At 38.1% G+C, this 21,428-nt stretch overlaps 1 protein-coding gene across 1 annotated transcript in view; it reads left to right on the top strand.

Annotated features, from left to right (window-relative positions):
- Nucleotides 1–21,428, top strand: part of OTOGL (otogelin like) — a 183,932-nt gene that overhangs the window by 87,904 nt on the left and 74,600 nt on the right. The window contains exons 26-31 of the mRNA XM_027842532.1: nucleotides 5,049–5,183; nucleotides 11,679–11,825; nucleotides 14,551–14,670; nucleotides 16,616–16,732; nucleotides 17,112–17,265; nucleotides 18,291–18,317. Coding sequence (XP_027698333.1) covers nucleotides 5,049–5,183; nucleotides 11,679–11,825; nucleotides 14,551–14,670; nucleotides 16,616–16,732; nucleotides 17,112–17,265; nucleotides 18,291–18,317 — 700 coding nt within the window. The remainder of the gene's footprint in view (nucleotides 1–5,048; nucleotides 5,184–11,678; nucleotides 11,826–14,550; nucleotides 14,671–16,615; nucleotides 16,733–17,111; nucleotides 17,266–18,290; nucleotides 18,318–21,428) is intronic.

The raw sequence follows: 21,428 nt of genomic DNA, 5'->3' as shown, positions 1-21,428 counted from the left end.
TCTATCTATCTATCTATCTATCTATCTATCTATCTATCTATCTATCTGTATGTGTATATATATATACATACATATACACACACATGTATATGTATTTATATATATGTGTGTGTGTGTATATGCACACACATATACATAATTATTTTCGTTTAGTCTGCCTACCCTTAGAATGTGAACTCTTTGCATCCCCAGCACTTAACACAATGACTGATACATAGTAATGTGCTTATTGACCTGATTTGTCAAAGACTTAAAAAAACAAGGAATTACAATAAGAAGGGTTGGAATAGATGACCTATGAAATCCCTTCCTGGAAAATTCTAGTGGCAGAACTGAGATTTGGGGACTCATATAATGTATATGGGGTCCCTATATTCAATTTTTTTCTTCTGTTAATCCTATTTCTACAATATCTTTAGCTTCCATGCTCTTTTCCTCCATTTCTATTATGACAACTACAAATTTAGGCCCTCACTATCACTTCCAGGGACTAATGAAATAGCCTCTCAACCAATCTCCTCCTCCAACCTCTCTTTTGTTTCAATCCATTCTACATACCATAGCCAGATTAATCTGCGTTAAGTAAAGCTCCAGTCATTTCATTTCCTTGCCCCAAATCTTTCAATGATTCCTCAGCTTAGCCTGATATTCAAGACCCTCAACAATATGGAATACTCAAGGCATACTACTCCCTGACCGTTTACACGAACCTTAATAAAGTAACAACAATGTCACTCATTGGATTTTCTACAAATTTTGCTGCTGTTTGATGATAAGTTAGTTGAACTCACATCATAGCTGAAGTCAATGTATACATTATGCTTTTGTGCTCTAGACAAACTGCATTGTATGTTGGTTTCCCACTCCGCTGACTTCCCTCATTCTATGCCTGCTCTACCTATAATGCCTTCTCCTCAAACCTCTGACTGTCAAAATCCCAGCTAAATATCACAGGTCCAAATTTGACTGCAGTTGGCAATATGGAGTGGGATGATGCTGAATCCAAGACTCCTTTCCTGGCAGAAATCAGCCTATAGAAGAGCCTTTAGGAAGTGTTCTGTTAGGCTCTTTCCCTATCCTGGGGGCTTAATTTTATAGCAAATAGGGAAACTTTCCTATCTAGAAACATCAAATATTTGTTCCATGTTCCCAGTTTATGGAAAAAAAGAATTATGATTAATAATAGTTGTTCTTGGGTACTGACCTTTTTTTTAAGCTTTGCAGATTTATATATTATGTTGCTTAGCAATGTCTTAATCATCACCCCCAAAACCTGAGATTAACTTGAAAGATAACAGAAGTGGAAACTGAAGGGAAATTATGCTTAAGGAATATGATTCCATTTTAAGTTATGTGCCAAATGTGCTATCATAACAGAGATTATACCATGCCTAATAATGATAATAATAATTATATTGGCTAATGATTACGTAGTGCTTTACAATTTGCAAGTTACTTTAGATATATTATCTTATTTGAACCTCCCAGTAATTCTATGATGTGGATGTTATTATCCTCATTTTACAGATGTAGAAACTGAGGCCCAGAAAGGTTAAGTCACCTGTCCAGGTTTTCATATAGCCAGTAAGTGTCCGAGAAAGGATTCAAGCTCAAGTCTTTCTGATTAGCATCCTCTAAGCGATACATCCCACCATATCTATGCTTTAATATAAACACGGTATTGACAAGGTTGAGACTCTTAAAATATGGTAACAGACAGAGAGGGGGCAATTAGGTGGTGTGGTAGATAGAGCACTGGGCTGGGAATTGGGAAGACTCATCTTCCTGAGTTCAAATCCTTCCTCAGACACTTAGTAGCTATGTGACCCTGGGCAAGTCACTGAACCTTGTTCACCTCAGTTTCCTCATCCATAAAATGAGCTACAAAAGGAAATGGCAAACCACTTCAGCATCTTTGCTAAGAAAACCTCAAATGGGGTCACAAAGAGTTGGACGTGACTCAATAACAACAAAATCTTTTCCCCAACTTTTCATCTCTCTTCCTCTAAATACTTTTTCCCAAGAGGAATAGCAAAATAAAACCTAAAATATTTTTCCTTTAAATTTAAAGCCCTGAATTATTTTTTCCTACTATTTCTTGAAAATAATTACTGATGTGCACTGCCAGATGAATATAAAATATAAAAGCGTGATGGTTTCAAGTGACTCATTGGGTAATCATCCTAAGGATCCTTATTGTTCTCTTTTTCACAATCAAGTCAGTACTTGACAAAGGAATTGCTTCATTAGAAACAAAAGCTCCGAAGAAATCATTTGGTAATCATAGACAACTGAAGAAATGCGCATAGCAATGCACAACAATCAGGAAATAGGAGAGGAAGATTTTGATCAGCAGTCATTAATAGCTAGCATTTATATAGTGCTTTAAGGTTTGCAAAGTATTTGAGATACATTATCCAATTTGATCCTAATAACAGCCCTGTGAAATAGGTTGCATTATGAACCCCGTTTTATGGATGAAGAAATTGAGGCCAAGACAGGTTAACTGACCTGCCAGAGTCACATAGCTTTTTAGTGTTTGAGGTAGGATTTGAATTCAGGTCTTCCTGAGTGCAAGTCCAGTGAACTATATGCTGTGCCACCTAGCTGCCTCACTGAGCTACTTGCGCATTGCTAGGCTAAACTAGGGGAAGTTTAAATGGAGATAATATATGCACTGTGCAGAGCTATGCCTATGATGGGAAAGTTGATGCTCAGTCCTGGGTGCTGATGGGTGTACTCCTTGATGGTACAGGGATTAAAATTGTCCAACCTGCAATAAAAGAGACTGAGGCAGAGCTCTGAGCCAATGACACTTTATGAAAGGGTCCACAGTCCCCTTTAATGAAGTGAACCTCAGATCTTACTCACAATCTGAGATGCCCTCTTCTTCCAAATATTCAAAAGAGGCATCGTAAAATACAGAATTTGGTTGGTTGATAGGCCTTGCTCTTGAGGGCCAAAAATGACTTAGCAGCATGAGGCACTCCCAGGGCAGGGATTCACTCCACCTAGCAGATCACATCTATAAATCAGTAAATCAGTCCTAGACAAGCAGATTAAATAATTTGCTCAGGATAATAGAGCTAGGAAGCTTCAGAGGCAGGATTTGAACCCAGGTATTCCTGCGGCCAAACCCAATACTTTGTCCACTACTCTAATCTGCTTCTAAACATAGTCCCACAAAGGCTAAATAATGATTTGACCACAAACTAAAATTTAAGTAGATTCAGAATATTTGGTAAATGCTAACAAAATCTATCCATTTTTACAAAACCATGACCATATGTGAAGACCTGGGAATAAGCATGATAAGTATTAACAGTAAAATGTAGATGAAACCTCTTTAATTTTTCTTTTGTTAAATTTTCTCTGAAATCTCTTAATGAAGCTCATTTTTTTCAACTCTTTACCTTTACCCACAATCCCTAGCTCCTTCCTAATTGCTTTTAGGTCTATTATCCTGAGCAATCACAGATCCTTCTTATTCACCTTGAGATACACACATATTTTCTTCCCTGCTCATTTATATGTAGTGCTTTAGCTTTCCTGCTTTCACTCTCACTTTTCATTCTAGTATGGTCAACCTTGAAGGATTTTGGTGAAATATTTGTTTGTATAAAGACTAAACCACCTCTATAAATTCTCTAATTTGTTTTTGAAGATGCATTATATCTTTTCTTTCTTCATTCCTTTGTTTCTTTCTTTTTTAGAGATTTGTTCTTTTGCTCTATCTTATTTTTTATCCTTCATTTTATGAATTCTAAATCCAGATTTCCATATTCTACATCTTCACTAAACTTGTGGTTCCACAAAGAAACAAAATCATGTTTACTAACACAGTGCTCTCCTTAATCTTCCAGAGTGCAGATGATTCAAATGTTCTTATTGCTATAAAATGCAGACAATTAGTTCAGGATGTTTTAAGTTTCTCTAAGAGAAATATTTTGCTGCCAAAGTCATAGGGCTTTTTTTTTTTTAAACTTTCTGTTAGCAAGCATGTATTCTGTCTCCCTCCCATCTTCCCTTCTCTATTAATAAAAAAGGATAAATATAACCACTGTAACAAATATGCCTAGTAAAGCAAAACAAATTCCCACATTGACCATATTGAAAAATGTTTTATTCTGAATCTTGAATCCATTGATTGTCTGTAAGGATGTGAGTAGTCACAGTGGTATGCTGGTAAATATTTAATAACTGGATCTCCAGAAAACAAGTTCACATGGCACAGTTTTAAATTTAATTTGCATTATTAACATTTTCTCCTTCACTTTCTTAAGACTATAGCTAATCAGCAAAACAATAAGCCAATCCCCGATTTTATCCTTTGCAGATTTCTGAGGTACAAATGTTCACAATAAAAATTTAACAATCAGCTTCAGTGAGGCCAAGCTTGGCTCTAGCCTACCCTTGGTACCATGCTTCATTATCCATCTTCTGGAATCATTGTTGGTCCTAGCATTGATCGTAGTTCTTAAATAAAGCTATAGTTATAGCAAAAACATAATAAAACAGAACAAAAAATAGCATGTTGATTTAAATCCATGTTCACATTTCTGAAAAAAAAACATTAAGATTGGTGCTTAGAAGGACTATTTTGGTGAACTGTAAACAGATATAAAAGGCAGCAGAGTGGTAGGTCTTGAGTCAGGAGGACCTGAGTTCAAATCTGTCCTTAAACACTTACTAGCTGTGTGACCCTGGGCAAGTCACTTAGCCCTGTTTGCCTTAATCCACTGGAGAAGGAAATGGCAAAATACACTGTTATCTTTGTCGAGGAAACCCCATAGGGGTCACAGAGAGTTAAATATGACTGAACAACAGCAACAAACATGTATAAAGACTATTGTACCTTGTTTTTTTTTTGGCCATTATTTTGTATGTGTGTTTTTTAAGTCCTTCATTGCATGCATGCAGGATGTTATGTTTTCAGCACTTGTTATGGAAAAAAACAAAGTCATGGTGGTCTTCATTAGTAACGTGATTGGGATTTTACACACAGTGAAGTCATGGTTACTAACACAATGTTCTCCTTAATCTTACAGAGTGCAGAGGACTCAGCTATATCTGTTATTGCTCAGAACAAAAAGTGCTTTGATAATGATATTGTTTGTTCAAAAAGTTTACTGATTTCTGTTGGAGACACTGAGATTTATTTGAATGACTCCCCTTACAAACAGGTTAGTAAATTCATGAATTTGCTTATTTGGTTTTCTCTTTAACTTGTCTTAGAGTAAACTGAGAAGAGAACAAATCTGGTTTTCATGGTCCTTTTTTCTAAAGGCGTCTTATGTGCCATGGATTCAATTTTTAGCCTCTGATAGGCCGGTAATTTTCTTTTCTTTTTCAAGTTTTATTGGCAACTTTTGTTTTTATACCATATTTCCTCACTGAATCCTTCCTTGTAACAAAACAAAACAGTTAAACAAAGTCAAATGATGTATGTCATTTGTATATTCCACACCTGGAATGTCCCATTTCTCTACCAATGGGGCTCAGTTATGTAGTTATGTTTCATCATTTGTCGTCCAGGACCTAGATTGGTCACTGCAATTATTTAGGGTTCAACTCACTTGTAGTGTTGTTTTTGTTTATATGATGAAAGTGTTGTGTAGATTGTTGTCTTGGGTCTGCTTTCTTCACCTTAACAAAAGAGTTTTTTCGAGTATTTCTATGTCCCCCCCCCACCCCAAACTTGTAGTCTCTTATGGCAGTATAGCATTCCATTACATCCATACACAATTTGTCCAAATATTTCTCCACTGAATGAATGAAAAAAACCTTTATTAAATGCTTAGTATGCGGTAGTCACTGTGTTAAGGGTTGGGGGTAAAAAATTAGTATTCCTTGCCCTCTAGGAGAAGGGGAAGACAGATCATACAGGGTTGTGGTCACTGAGGAAAGAGGCATGGAAAAGGTTGGGAGAGGGGATGTCAGGAACGAGAAAGCAGGCAAATACCAGTGGTAAAATGAGACTCACTCTTCAGTTTTCTTGTGAATTCTAAGTGACTTAGGGAAATAATTTTCTCCCTCTGCCTCCACATTCTCAAAACTGGGAGAATTCCCAAGATTTAAAGCATAATGTTATTTATTTATTTTAAATAAATGCTGTTCCTATATATTTATGTCATTCTTACACAATGCTTTGCCCTTAGTAGGTGTTCAATAAATTCCTATGCTATGATTGATTCTTTTGATAAACCAAAGTTTCCAAATCATAAGATATAAATTGAAAGATGAAGAACGTCACTGAGATCCATGCTCTCAGAATAAGAAACAACTTGTATCTTAACACAGCTGTGAAACTTTAAGCCAGAAGCATTTGGATTCTAGCAATTGCTACCAGAATCATAGATTGTTGAAGTTAGTAGAGATTTTAGAGGTCATCTAGGTCAACTTCCTATTTAGTGCAGGAATTCCCAAAACACCTCCGAGAAGTTGGACACATTCAGCTTCTATGAGGGTTCTGTTCTGTATGATTCTAGGAATCAGAATTAGGCCCTACCCTTTCCTACTTTTTATGAGTGATGTGGGGGAGAATATGCATGGCACATTTATTAAATCTGAAGGTGACTCAAAATTGGGAGCGAGAGCTATTATGTTGGGTGACAGTCAGCATCCAGAAGATCTTGACAGGATGAATGCCACATGATGAAATGTGATAAAGGATTGTTGAATTGAAAAGACAGCATTAGACAGGCTGATTTTTTTTTTACTAGTCCTCCTCTGTTCAATTGATCAGGCATTTATGAAGCTCCAATTACCTGCCAATACTGTGTGAGATTCTAGGGATAAGAAAACAAAAACAAGTCCCTTACTTCGTGGAGGGAAGTAGCCTTGAGAAGCATGCCAGTCCCTTTTCCTTGACGTCTTTCTGGAGGAAAACAGCATGAACACAAATAAGTAGATGCAAAATATATACCTAGTCATTTCTAAGTCCAGGTGGGAAAGGGGAATTGGCAACTAGGGGGATCTGGATAGTAGGAGGTGACATTTCAGCTGAGAATTGAAAGAAGCTAAGGAAAACTCGAGTATAGATCTGGCCTTAGAAACTTACTAGCTATGTGACCCTGGGCAAGTCACTTAGCCCTATTTGCCTTAGTTTCCTCATCTTTACAAACAAGATGGAGATGGAAATGGCAAACCACTCCAGTATCTTTGCCAAGAAAACCTCAAATGGGGCCATGAAGAGTAGGACACAACTGAAATGATTAAACAAGAAGTGTGTATGGTATGAGTAAGGATGGAGAGCAATCCAGGGACAATCTATGCATAGAGGAAGCATACATATTGTCATGTATGAGGAATAGCATACTTTGGCTGGAATGGAGGGTGAGTGAGGGAGGTTAATGTGCGGGAAGCCTGGAAGGGTAGGCTGAAGGCTGACCAGGAAGGACTTTAAATGCCAAATAGTATCTTAGTGGGGATTATTAGCATAGGTGCAGGTTGTATTATCAAGTCTAAGGATGGTGTGCAGAACTGGACCTTATCTATCCATCCATCCATCCATCCATCCATCAACATTAAAAATAATAGAATTCATTAAAAAGATTTATTTTTTGTAAGACTACCATTTATCCATTTATCCATTCAAAATGAGAAATATAGCTATTAGGTAATGCGATTACTTGTTTTAGGTGGTGAGTATATTCTGGGTTGTACTAGATTATTTCTAAAGTCTGTCTCAACTCTAAGATGCCATGTTTATTTTCTTAGTTCTGTTACATAGAAAGGAAGATAGTGTAGCCGAGCTGTGGGGATGGGAAGGCAGCAACTGCAGTCAGTAGGTCTGAGAAGTATACCAACCCGTCCTTTTGAGAGATGCTTTTAGTAAGTCATAAAAGCAGAGAGTATTGGATCTTAAGTAGTGGATCTTTCAGTGCCAGGGTTGAGTCTCCTCCAAAAAAGACCCCTCCAACCCCCTAATATTTATATAGTACTTCCTGTGTGTTATATAGTGTGCTAAGTGTACTTTATAATTATTATCTCATTTGAACCTCACAACCCTGGGAGGTAGGTGCTATTATTATGCACATTTTACAGATGAGGAAACTGAGGCAAACAGAGGTTAAGTGACTGGCCCAGGGTTACACAACTAGTAAGTGTCTGAGGTCTTCCTGACTCCAAGCTCAGCCCTATATTGACTGTACTACCTAGCTTCCCATTAATGAATGAACAACAATGACAACAATACTACTACTAATAATTAACCATTAATACACCAATAAACATTAATAAATGCAAAGGAAGAGATGAGGGAACAAGGAAGGATCATTGGTCCAGTGAGGCAGCACAACTGCCATGACCTAGATCTATGGCAACCATCTAGTCTCCATGGGTAGAGTAACCAGCAGGGTATGCCCTGTGCTCCCTAGAGGTATATCTTGTGTATTCACAACTGCCATTTGTGACTTTCTTGAGCATCCTAACAAAGTGCCAATGAGGTCTGTAGTTCTGATAAAGCGAATACCAATGAATGAAGACATAGTTTGTAATAAATAGGTAGATTAGATTGATAGACAGGTAGATAGAAAAACATTATTTAGTACTTATTCTGTAATAGTCACTGTACTAAGGATTGGAGATACAAATAAAAGCATGCTAGAAGAGTCTCTGCTTGTAAGGAGTTTTCTTCCTAACACATGAAGATAACATATGAAGAGGACCTGGAAAGTAGTTTGTGAGGGGAAGAAGGAAGGAGAGATACACTCCCAGTGGCATGGCAGGAGATGTCTAAGGAGTATTGGGGAGTCTTGGAACCCAGCAAGATAAGGTCAAAGCTAACCTATCAAAGACCAGGAAAATTCCAGGGGTGGAGTTCAATTTTCAAGGGGGAGGGAGTAGAGATGATGATCTGAGTGGAGAATAGCAGAGCTAGAGATGTCCAGTGATGATCTAATGCCCAAATGATGTATGCATTTGTGAGCTGCCATTTTGAGACCTGTAACCTTACCATCAGGGTACATTTGTAATAGAAGTAAGATCACCTGTCAGGTTGGAAAGTCACTTAGACAGCCCTTTATAACCTGTCCCCTTTCTACCTTTCCAGTCTTATTCCCCTCTGCATTCTATGATCTAATGACACTGGCCTCCTCCTTGCTTTTCCTTGAACACAACAATCTATCTCCTGACTGAACATTTTCACTGGCTGTCCCCCAGTCTTGGAATTTGCTCTCCTCCTCTGTCTCCTGGCCTCCCTGACTATCTTCGAGTCTCAGCTAAAGTTTCACTTTCTGCAAAAAGCCTTCCCGGTCCTCCTTAATTTTAGAGCCTTCCCTCAGAGATGACCCTCAGTTTATCCTGTTTATATGTTTTTTGTTCATAATTGTTTACATATTGTCTCCCCCATTACACTGTGAGATCCTTGAGAGTAGGGAATGTTTCTTGCCTTACTTTGTATCCCTAGCACTTAGCACAGAGACCTGACACATCATAGGTGCTTAGTAAATACTAGTTAACTAACAAACCAGACGATTAATTGGTAGGTATTAGAGTGTCATCTATCCATTCACCTAATGGCAGGAACAAAAGAACCACAGGATAAGTTCCATTGCTGGTTATCACCTCCTTATATATGGGTGTTCTCTTAGTTTATTCAGTGTTTGGCTCTGGGTCTGCATCATACTTGCAGTGTAATTGTGCAGCTAGGCTGCAGGATCCTAAGGATAGTTTGCCAGCCTCATGTACCCTGGCCAGGTCCAGGTGTGCGTCAGTTATATTCTGGACTAGGGTTTTCTTGCCTGCTTCTTAAAAAAAAAGTCTTCTTGTGGGGTGGCAACTCTCTCTATCCAAGCAACTGAGAAATCAAGGGGTACAAGCATGCAGGTAGATTAGGTAAGCAGGGTGTGGCTTGCCCCACTTTGCTTGTTAGTCATGCCCTGCTCTTCCAGCCCCCAAACCCTGCCCCCTCTTCCCAAACAGGCTCAGTATATATCAGCAAGTGCAGACAGGGCCAGGGTCTAATACTGGTGATCTGATCTTCCATCCCCAGCTTTTCTAGCAGTCTGGGAAAGGTTATTAGAGTAAGAACCAAGTGATTTTGCATGTAAGTCACTCACATAGAACCTTGTTCCCTGAGGTCACAGTTTCTGGGGTTCCTTCTTCAGTTGGCCCTATGTAAAAAGTCTGTGGGCTTCCTCTGGGTCAGAAGCTCAGTTGCTGTGGCCTGAAAGATGGGTCTTGTCTTTAGGATCCTGGTAGTGATGGAACAGTGCTTGCTTGTGAGCAGCATTAAGGAGTTAGGGAATGAGCCTGAGCTGCTTAGACTGGAAAAGGTCGCTGCTGCTAATTAGAACTGCTCCACGATTAGGCTAATTAGATTCTTGTCTCAGATTTTGGCACTAGGGATCTCCTTATCTCTCTTATCCAGAAAGGACGTAAGGGAAGACTCTGCTATTGGCAGAGTGACATTCTGTGATGAGGGCTGGTTCACAGGCTCTTGTCTGAAGCCGTGGAATGTCACTACCCCACTTTTATTTGGTATTAGTCAGGAGTAGAAAAGGGGAACTGAGAGACCATGACACAATGATCAAAGGACATGAAACTGTTATATCAGCAGTCATTGAAGGAAATAAGGATGTTCGACTGGAGAAAAGAACACTTCTCGTCAAACAAGTTAAAGGCCACTCTGCAGAAGAGTTAAATCTCATTCCTCTAACAGGAAGACCTAGGATCAATGGATAGACATTACTGGGAGATCAGTCAGTCAGCTAGCATTTAGTAAATACCTATTGTGTTCCAGGCACTCTGATAAGTTATGGAGAGGCAGAGGAATACCAAAGATAACCCCTGCTCTCAAGGAGCTTATAGTGGAATTCGAGTAGGTCTTCTTTTAAAACTCGGACGGATCTGTGATCTCAACAGTTCTCTCCAATGGTGCAGATTGCGCCTCATCCATGCCTTCCCATTCTGTGCTGCTCTTACCCATATTCTTCTGCACACCCCTTCCATGGAGGGGAGGTCCACTCAACATATTGGGATCTTGTTCCAGGTCTCCTCATGTTGTATGAGTACCAGCGGTGTATAAAGGCTGCCCACTTTTTCAGTACCTGATCAGTTTACCTCCTCTACTGGTTATACATTTCTCTTCCTTTTATGCCACATCTGTGTATGCTCTGTTCATATATTCTTAGCCCACTCTTGTCCATTTAATAAAAGCAAATTCCTGGGTATGAGAGCTAACCTTAAAATTGCCTCTATGAGGGAGTAAGTTCCGCAGCATGAGGGGTCTTCAACATAAAGCTGTATGAGGACTTGGCAGTGATAATTTGAGGATATTTCTGTATTAGGTATGTGGTTAAGTTAGTTTACCCTGAAGTCTCTTTTAATTCTGCTGTCCCCTAAATGTGATTTCTTCACTCTTGCCTCCTTCCCTCTCTTTGTACATAATCTCTATGCCTGAAAAGCCTTTCCCCCTCCATTCAGATCTTAACTAGCATTGGATTTGGTTATTATAACCTTATAGAGTACGGCCCAATTGCACATGTATTCATTTTACCTTCACAAAGAGCTTGAAATAGATCTTATTTTACATCTTTCTCACACCCCAGTAATACTTAGAACAAAAGAGGTGACCAGCAGATACTCGTTCACTTTATGTGAAAGTAATTAAGGTTTACTTTTCTGTTATGGGTAACATGGAATTGATCTTTTTATTCAAATGTGCTTTGCCTCAGAAACGGTCAGGTTTCCTGGAGAATAAACCAACATACCAGCTTTGGAAGGCGGGGTACTATGCTGTGGTACACTTCCCAGAGGAAGACATCACGATTCTTTGGGATAAGAAGACAACCATACATATCAAAGTTGGATCACAGTGGAAGGTAGGCCAAGATTTGACATCTAATTGAGATTCTTTTAGGGAGTTGGGGACATGAACCTCCCTTTAGAAATCAGAGTAAGGAAGTTCTGGTGTGAAAACTCCCAATACTGATACATATCAATAAGTAACTGATGTGTGATTTATAGTCTTAGAGAGTTGACTAAGATGCTGAGGGGTTAGCTGATTTGTCCAAAGTCACACAGCTAAAATGTGTCAGAGGAAAGAATTGAATCCATCTGACTCTGCAGTTGACCTTCTGGCTTTTCTTCCATTCTTCCCTTCTCTATTTGAGATAAAGAAAGTTAAATGAAATTTTTGATATTTTGATTACACTTTTTGATGTTCCATGACTTCCACCAAAGCCTTCCAATGTCTCAGCCTGTCCTGGGGCTGACCCTAGGCTCTCGAAGGCTATACCAGCAGAGCACAAGCTCTAAATTCCTCTGGCAGATCCTACCAAGCTGGAAAGACTTCAAGTATCAGCCCAGCAAGAGACTGTACATCTATCATCCAGAGGACCAGCATAACTACATTTGGAGAAGTTTGTCACTATTTTGGCTCAGGGGAAAAGGAATTCTTGGCCACAACAACTGTTGAAGATTATCTACCAGGTCATGGTGGGGCTGAGACCTACATCACTGGAGGGTGTACCCACAGCAAAGAAACCACAGATGTTTGAAGTATTGAAGGAAGAAGCTGTTGCTTAGAGTCAAAATAATTCATGTTTTTCCTCATAGATATTTTCTTAAAGTCTATGGTTATATGTAAAATTGGTTGTTGGTAGTGCCATTGGTTTCTAACCTTGAAAAATTTAGCAACAAATGTTCTTTACCTGGGTAGACAGAAAGATTATACATTCATTTATACATACATATGCACACATGTGTGTATGTTTTATATATATATATATAATATTTATCTGTCTGTCTGTCTTTGCTAGCATTTATATAGCACTTTAAGGTTTGCGGAACACTTTACACATCTTATCTTGGTTTGCCCTCCCAGCAGTTCTGGGAGGTAGGTGCTGTTATTCCTGTTTTACAGATGAGAAAATGAGGATAAATGCCTTGCCTAGGGTCACTGATCTAGTAGTGTTTGAGGCTGGATTTGAACTGAAGTTTTCCTGACTCTAGCCCTGGTGCTCTATGAGCTTAGCTGCCTAGCTGTCTAAGAATTGCTAGGCACTCTACTAACAAGTGAGGATACAGATACAAGCAAAAATAAAAGACAGTCCCTACCCTCAAGGACCTTACTTTCTAATGGGTGTTGGTGCTTATTTATTTCAGTTGTGACTGACTGTGGTCCCATTTGGGGTTTTCTTGGCAAAGATACGACAGTACTTGGCCATTTCCTTCTCTAGCTCATTTTACAGATGAGGAACTGAGGCAAACAGGGTTAAGTGACTTGCCCAGGGTCACATAGCTAGTGTCTGAGCCTGAATTTGAACTCTGGTCTTCCTGACTCCAGGCCCAGTGCTCTATTTACTGCGCCACTTCATGGCCTCTTTCCAGTGGGTAAAGGTAACACATAAAAGGGAGTTGGAAAGTAAGGAAGGGGTGGGAGGCAAGCTCAGAAAGTCTGGAGAGTCAGGATTATTGCTAGGAAAGAAATAAGTACAAATGGCTGATGTATTCATGAAATAGCGATCCCAGGCAGAGAGGCCACAGGGGCAGAGGTATCCTTAGAGTGGGAAGGCTGTGAGTATGGAGGTATACAAGGTAATCAGAGGCAATCAGATATAGAGGTGTGATCTGGGATCTGTGAACTTTAAAAAAATTTGTATTTCCATGTAACTGTTTTCCCTTGTAATCCTATGCATTCTATTTTATGTATTTTAAATGTTATTCTAAGAAGATTCTGTTAGGCTTCACCAAGCTGCCAAAGGGCTCCATGATGCAAAGAAGTTCAGAACCTCTGTTCTAGGAGATATTTTGGAAAATAGGTGAAGTAGATGGATATTCTGGTTATGTCAATATGAGAGGTAGAGTCGGTGTAGTAGATATAGTACTAGCCTTAGAGGCAGGAAGAAATGAATTCAAATCCTACCTTAGGTGCTAACAAGGTGTGAGACTCTGGTCAAGTCACTTCATTTCTGCGTGCTTCATTTTCCTTATCTACAAAATAGGTAACATTCCAGTCAGTCAGTAAGCTTTTATATAGTACCTACTATGGGCCAGGCACTGTTCTAAGTGCTGGGGATACAAAGAAAGGCAAAACAAAACAAAACAAAACAAAAAAACAGTTCCTGCTATCTAATGAGAGAGACAATAGGTAAATAACTATGGACAAATAAGCCACATACAGGATACATAAGTAAATAAAATGAATAAATAGAAAAAATAGGAAATAATAGAGGAAAGGCACTAAAATTAAGAGGAACTGGGAAAGGTTTCCAATAAAAGGTAAGAATTAATTTGGGACTTGAAGGAAGCCAGGAGATAGAGATGAGGAGGGAGGACATTCCAGGCATGGGGACAGTCAATGAAAATGCTCAGATTCAGGAGATCTTGTTCATGGAACAGTAAGGAAACCACTATCATTGGATGGGGGTGTAAGGTGTAAAAACGCACTGTATTTCTAGCAGAGCATTTTTATTAATAAATGACTGTTGTGGAAATATTTAGCTCAAAAGACTCTTTAAATGTATGAACAATTCTAATGAATCATATTTTACAAATACTAGTTTGACAATAGGATATTATGAGAACTATCTGCTTATTCTTTAGGGAAAACTTGGAGGTTTGTGTGGAAACTTTGACAAGTGTACTTCAAATGATATGACTACATCTAATAATTTGGAAGTGAGAAATGCTCAGGTATTTGGAGAAAGCTGGACAATAGGCCTGGTAAGTGAAATATTCAAACTTTTAAAATAATTATATGAAATATATGTTAAACCAGACTTTATTATTAAGAATTGCCATTCTGGAGAAATGAATTGAGGATGACACGTCTGCATCTGTATTCTATAAGGATGGTGTTATTGGTACCTTACAATAGCTTTCTGGACTAAGGAACTGACACCATCTCTCTGGGCTCAGTTTCCTCATCTATAGGATGAGAAAGATTGGATTAGATAGCTTCTGAGGTCTCTTCCAGCTCAATGTTTGCAATATTATAAGAAATAAACTAATTCATAGAATTGATCTTTAATGTGGAGATTGGATCACAGACTAATAGACTGAGAGAGTACCTTAGAGACCGACACCAGATGCAAACCCCCCTCGTTTTACTGAAGGAGAACCTCAGGCCCAGAAGAAGTGAGTTGCCCATGACCACACTGGTAGTAAGGATCAGAGGGAGGATTTGAATCCAGGTCCTCTGACCCCAGAACCGCTGTCCTTCCTAACCTACTACACTGCCAGTTACTCTCTAGAAGTCGAAATGTTTCCCTTGATTATCCTTTAAAAAAGCAGTAGAAAATACCTGCTATTCTTACAAGGATTTCTTAACTATATCTACCAGATGTATCATTGCTTCCTTTAGGTGGTCTTAAGTGGCTTTATTATTTACTTGTGTGTTTTTTTTATAATACTTATAGAAATGATTTCAATATCTTAAAATTTTTTTGATATATTTTGTTTTTGCTTTGCTTAATTTTTCCACTGCCCCTTCCCAGATATCCGTCCCATGTGACAAAAATATTTGTGAAAGGAAAAGAAAAAATCATCAAAATTCATACCTCAAAAATATGAAAATATAAGTAATGTTTCATACCTGTGGACCTCTCACCTCTGCAAAGATTGTGGGAAGTCTTTTCTCATATCTCTAAATATCTTATTTTGAACATGATTAAAAATTAAAAGAAATAGAGAAGTTTGAATGAGGGATGGTGTGAGGAGGAAATATGAGTTCTGTTTTGGACATGTTGATTTTGAGATGCTCCTTTTGCATACAAGTGGCGCTGTCCAGATGGTAATTGGCAATGTGAGAATGAAGTTCAGAAGAGAGATTAGGATTACAAATATGTATTGGGGAGTCATCTTCAAGATGATATTTTAACCCATGGGAATTTATGAGATCACCCAAAGAAAGAGTGTCACTGAATAGAGTCTGGGGGTATGATAATCCAGCAAAGGAGACTGGACAAACAGGTAGAAGGAGAACCAAGGGAAGAGAAGAGAAAGGAACCAGGAGAAGGGAAGAGTCCGAGGACAGAGACAGTGTCCATGAGGAGGGTGTGATCAACAGTGTCAAAAAGGCAGAAGGGTTAAGTAGAAATAGGTAATGAGAAAAGGCAGTTGGATTTAGAAGTAGTAATAGCTGTCTAAGGTTCTTTCCACTTTGAGATTCTATGATTTTATATCACAAATATGTGCAAAGCACACCAAAGTGTTTTAGGTGAAGCTTATTTAGCATCAAGAGAATATACTAGATGTAGTGTTTGAATATAGGATAGGGAGATGTCTTGGAGACCATGGTTCTGGGCCCCACAGTCATCGTGCTACTTTTAGTAGACTTTCCCCCATGAGACTGCCTATGAATTTCCTTATTTTTCCAAATAAAATAATGCACAAAACATTCCACTTCTTTTTTTCTTCTCAACATTCCAGAAACTGATTAGTTGGTGCTTGTAATTTTATGATTTCCAGTGCTTAGCACAGTGCATAGCACATAGTAGGATCTCAATAAGTATTTATTGATTGATTGGTTTCCTAATGCTAAATTATTTATGAAGTGTATTATATATTTATTCTTGATTATAATTATATCCTGCTGTACGTGTACCTTTCTGTGTGCTATTCTCAACACATTTGCAAACAATCTGCTTCTTTTTCTCTTTCCCAACAGTGTGAAAACCCAAATGAGACTGTCAGGCCCTGTGAGGCATATCAAAATAAGTTTCCTTATGCCAAGAAAGAATGCTCAATTTTGTACAGTGATATTTTTGCCCCCTGCCGAAATGTGGTAAAGGAATATTTTGTTAAATTTTAGAATTGCTGAATCTCTAACAGTAATGCGATTAGGAGAAGTATTTTATCTCTGAAATGGTGTGATTTGAATTTCCATTCTCCCCCGTCTCACTCCCACCCGCTCCTCCATGATTAGTTTTAAGTGTTGTTTTTTAAAAAGTCTTTGGTTGATTTTAGGTTCTAGGATGCTGAGATCAGCATAACCCTCTAGGTGGCAGTGTTAAGCTAATAATAAGTCTTTTAAAAGCACGGACTTAAATTTTCTTTAAAAATGTATCCCATTACTCAGTGTTCAAAACTATTAAGTATATCCTTGACAGTATCTGATATTAAATTAATTTTTAAAAATAATTGTCATTCTCTTCTCTGTATAGATTGATGTGACATCCTTTGTCAAAAACTGCCATACAGACACCTGCAATTGTAACCTGGGTGGGGACTGCGAGTGTCTCTGTTCAAGCATAGCTGCTTATGCTTACAAGTGCTGTCAGGAGGGGGTGTCAGTTCACTGGAGAGGCCCTATTTGTGGTGAGTCCTCGGCTTAGAATGCATAGCAAAGAGGAACAGAGTTGTTTGATGTGAGCCACTGAAATAGCTTTGCTAATTTATAATTAAAATTCTAATTAATCACATAATTATGATAATATAATTATATTAGATAATGGTTTATAATTATAAAATTAATATAACATAATGCCCCTCAATTAAGACAACCCAATCTTTTCATTTTACTTATGAGGTAGAGGATTTGAAGGGCGTCAAGAAGATTTACCCACATATGACTTGTAGAATTTTCTTTTTGTTTGTGTGTGGCTGTCACCATGTTTAACATGGCATCAATTACTTCTACATTTAACAAAAAACCCTTCAGGGATGTGATTTATGATCCCAATCTTCTTACCATTTATGAAGCTTTGCTTTTCTGACTAGAAGAAGTTTGTTTCTCAAGCCTCAGCCTGAGTTCATTGCCAGACTAGAATCTTTTTACTTAGTATTCTACATGTGTAGGAGGTAAGTCAGTTGAAGCACACTTAATGATTTTGAGTTTTAGGTTGACATTTTTAAATTGGGAACACATGGTTTCCCACCTGTTAATGAACTCTAGGGAAAGCTTGCAATTAATTAAAATGTACTATAGTCAGAGAATCTTCATGGATCAAAGTGAATTGCCAATTTATAGTAGCTGACATTAATATAGAACTTTAAGTTTTACAAAAGGCTTTACCTGAATTAGCTCATTTGATCCTCCCTACAACCCAGTAAAGTAGGTACCTCAGCTTTTATTAACTTCATTCTGCATATCAGGCAGCTGAGGTTCAGACAGCTTAAAGGATTTGCTCATGCTGCTCACCTCATAGGTGGCATTTTCCTGATCCCATGTCAAGCATGCAATCTGCTACCTCATGTTATCTGTCAGTTGTGATCTGACTTCATGCTCTTTCTACATTGTTACTGAAAAACACACGTTTTATTTTGCTTGGGAATGAAATAACCAACTGGTTGTATTTTCTGTAGTTTGAGATTCATTCATTCTTTCTTTCTTTTTTTTTTAGCACTTGATTGTGAATCCTACAACCAAGGTATGTGACTCCCCCCCCCCATAAAGTACAACTTTGTATTTCAGTAAATATATTCTCATGTGACAATCCTTTGAATAATTTGGATTAGGAACAAAGAACTATTTATCTTGTGTGGTTTAACTAAACAAGAGCTCTTAATGACTAAAATCAATCCACTTCTTCAATTCTGGGATCACTGGATTTAGAGTTGGAAGTAGTCTTAGAGATTATCTCCAGTTTCCTCATTTTACAAGTGAGGAAATTAAGATTTGGAGAAGGGAAATGACTTGCTTAAGATCACACACATTTCTGTTTCCCTGTGACTTTTCCTCTTCATAGGTGTTTGTGTTCTCATGGTGGAGATGATAAAAAAAAAATTTGTTCTTCGAATATAGAAATATTATAAGTTAAGAATACCTTTTATCAATGTAGCAGAAGCTGGAAGCACTGTATTAAAAGTCTGTGTCAGGGGTGGGGAACCTGGGCCTCGAGGACTCTGTGTTTTGCCATTAGCATCTTTTGTTTGACAATCATAGAAAAGATTTTAAAAAATTCATAAATTTTTATTCAATGTATAATACGTGCAATAGAATATTAACATGTTGTGGTTGGTTGGTTAGTGGCTGTACTTCATTTTCCAAGAGGAACAAAATGACATCACTGTGTTGGAGTTAAGGTACAGGGTGTCTAACTATTGCTAATCAGACCAATATAAGCTCGGAAGAGTCTACCAAAGGTCAGACATGAATAATACACATGAATACTTGGGGTGGAGATGTCTCTAAATTTGCACATTTCATGTTTCTTTTGAGCTACTGCAATTCTGCTTCATTCATAGAGCACAGCACCTTCTTTGATGTAGGCGTGCCATGCTGAGTGGTCCTGTGCCAGTGTGTCTCATGTCACACAATCAATGCCTAAGTTCTTCAGAGAGTCCTTGAGACTGTGGTATGAGAGGTAACAGAATATGAAGCATTTAGTCTGGACCCTCAGTATCCATGAACAGAAACACTCATTTACAGGTGGAGAAATAGAACCATGAGTTTTTAGTGTTTGAGTTTTTTGATATTTTAATTTTCATACTTATTTCTGTATTATTTTATACGCAACTATATAACTGTGCATGTGTACATGTATATATATGTATAAATATATACACATATATTTCACATTTACAAAGACAAAGGAGAAAGAAATTAAGTTGATCAGTTCTGCTCTGGCTCTGTTATCTGCTAGCATTATGCTCTCTGTTGTAATCAGTGGCCTCTGTTCCTTCCTTTTCCTGCTTTTTTTCCACTTTAAAATTTTTGTTCTGTTATTACATTGGCATACAGAGATCCCGATAAGAAAACACTCTACCAATGCAGATCAGCAACTTAAAACCTGAAAGAGTTGTTTGGAAGCTTTGGGAGGTTAAGTGACTTGCCCAAGGTCATGCAGCTAGTTTGTGTCAAAGGCAAAACCGAAAGTTTTCCTGACTCCAAGGCTGGCTCTCTAGCTTCTTATCTAGGCCAACTCTCTTTGCTTTAATTATTTTTTATTTTTTTGCAATTGGGGTTAAGTGACTTACCCAGGGTCACACAGCTAGTAAGTATCAAGTGTTTGGTCTGAGGTCAGATTTGAACTCAGGTCCTCCTAACTTTAGGGCTGGTGATCTATCCACTGCGCCACCTAGCTGCCCCTTCTTTGTTTTAATTATACTTCAGAAATCCCATCTGAGCTCTGTTCATTCTTACAGTATTCTTATAGGTCCTTGACACTCTTTTATTTGTCCTTGGTTATATGTAAATTCTTTTAAATCTCCCTTAGAGAGCTCCCAGTTCAGTCACATTGGTCTCCTTAGATGAATTTTCTTCTTAAAAAATTTCCTTGTATTATTTGCATTACAAAAATTTTCATTTGTGCCTCTTACATTCCTGAAACTTCCAAATTCTTTTATATACAGCAATAGAATCACTCTTTGAGTTACATATATCCATATATAGTTCTTTTATATACTTATTCACTTTTAAAGATACATTTTATTTTGCTGAAATTGTCAATGTCTTGTTTTTATGCAATATTAATTTCTGAATATTTCTATCTCTCCTTCATTCTCAAGTGAGCTGTATCTTGTCTAACAATTGTAACTACTCCAGAGCTCATAGAGATGGAGTGTGGTGCTCTCATCTTCTTTATTAAGGGTAGACCCAGACACACAAGATTCCAGGGTAGTCTGGTCTCCAATTAAATAGACTATACTCCTTTTCTTTCAGGGAAAATTACCTAAAGTTTATGTTTGGCTCACATTTAGGGTGTCTCCAAAAGTGGAAAGTGGAAAGGTACTCAACGTATAATAAGAATCAACTATGGGACAGTTATTTATTCACTCCAGACAAAAGAAGTGCTACACACTAAAGGCTGTCATAAATAAATGCACATTGACAGGAAATTTAACAAGCAGCAGCAATAAACTAATCACAGTTACATTCTTTTTGGTGGTTGATGCTTAAAACATCAAGACATAGTGCAGCATGGGGGACTGGTAATGAATAGGAATATTTACACATTACATATTTATATATAACCTTGGCTCTGAACTTTCCAAATAAGTCCCCTTAAGTCCTGTCTTATGGTAAGCCAAACCAAGGACAAGCTTCTTTCCTATTTGTTAGTAATCCTTTCAGAAATTTCCTCTTCTGAAAATCAACTCTAACCAGAGAGCCCAAGATCTCCAATGTCTCAAATTCACAAAGTTGTCCCCAGACAGGACATAACCATTCCAGGATCACTATACAGTTCTTACCTGTCTTCAAGGAAGGAAAGACAATGTGGAAAAGGCAGCTAAGGACCCCAAGACCCATGCCCAGATCACCTAATGAAATCCTGTTCCTCTACCCTATTCGAGATGCCTTATGAGAATGCTCATCATTTCTTCCATCTGCACAAGCCCTCTCCCTACATCTCTGTAGGAATAAGTTCTAATAGTCTTGCCTTCATTTGTAGATAGGAAGAAAAGAGAGAGGCCAAGGGCAAATCACTTTCTTTTAAAGATCTACCGGGTCAGTGGCTCTTCCTGCTGAATACCATAAAAGGACTGCCTTCTCCTCTCAAGGTACTCAAGTCCTTCAGCCCTGAGTTATTTTTCTGGAA

The sequence above is a fragment of the Vombatus ursinus genome, unplaced genomic scaffold, assembly GCF_900497805.2.
Source record: "Vombatus ursinus unplaced genomic scaffold, bare-nosed wombat genome assembly UNPS02014874.1, whole genome shotgun sequence".
NCBI lineage: Eukaryota > Metazoa > Chordata > Mammalia > Diprotodontia > Vombatidae > Vombatus > Vombatus ursinus.
The sequence above is the reverse complement of the archived record's forward strand: the minus strand, read 5'-3'. Positions and strand labels throughout refer to the sequence as shown.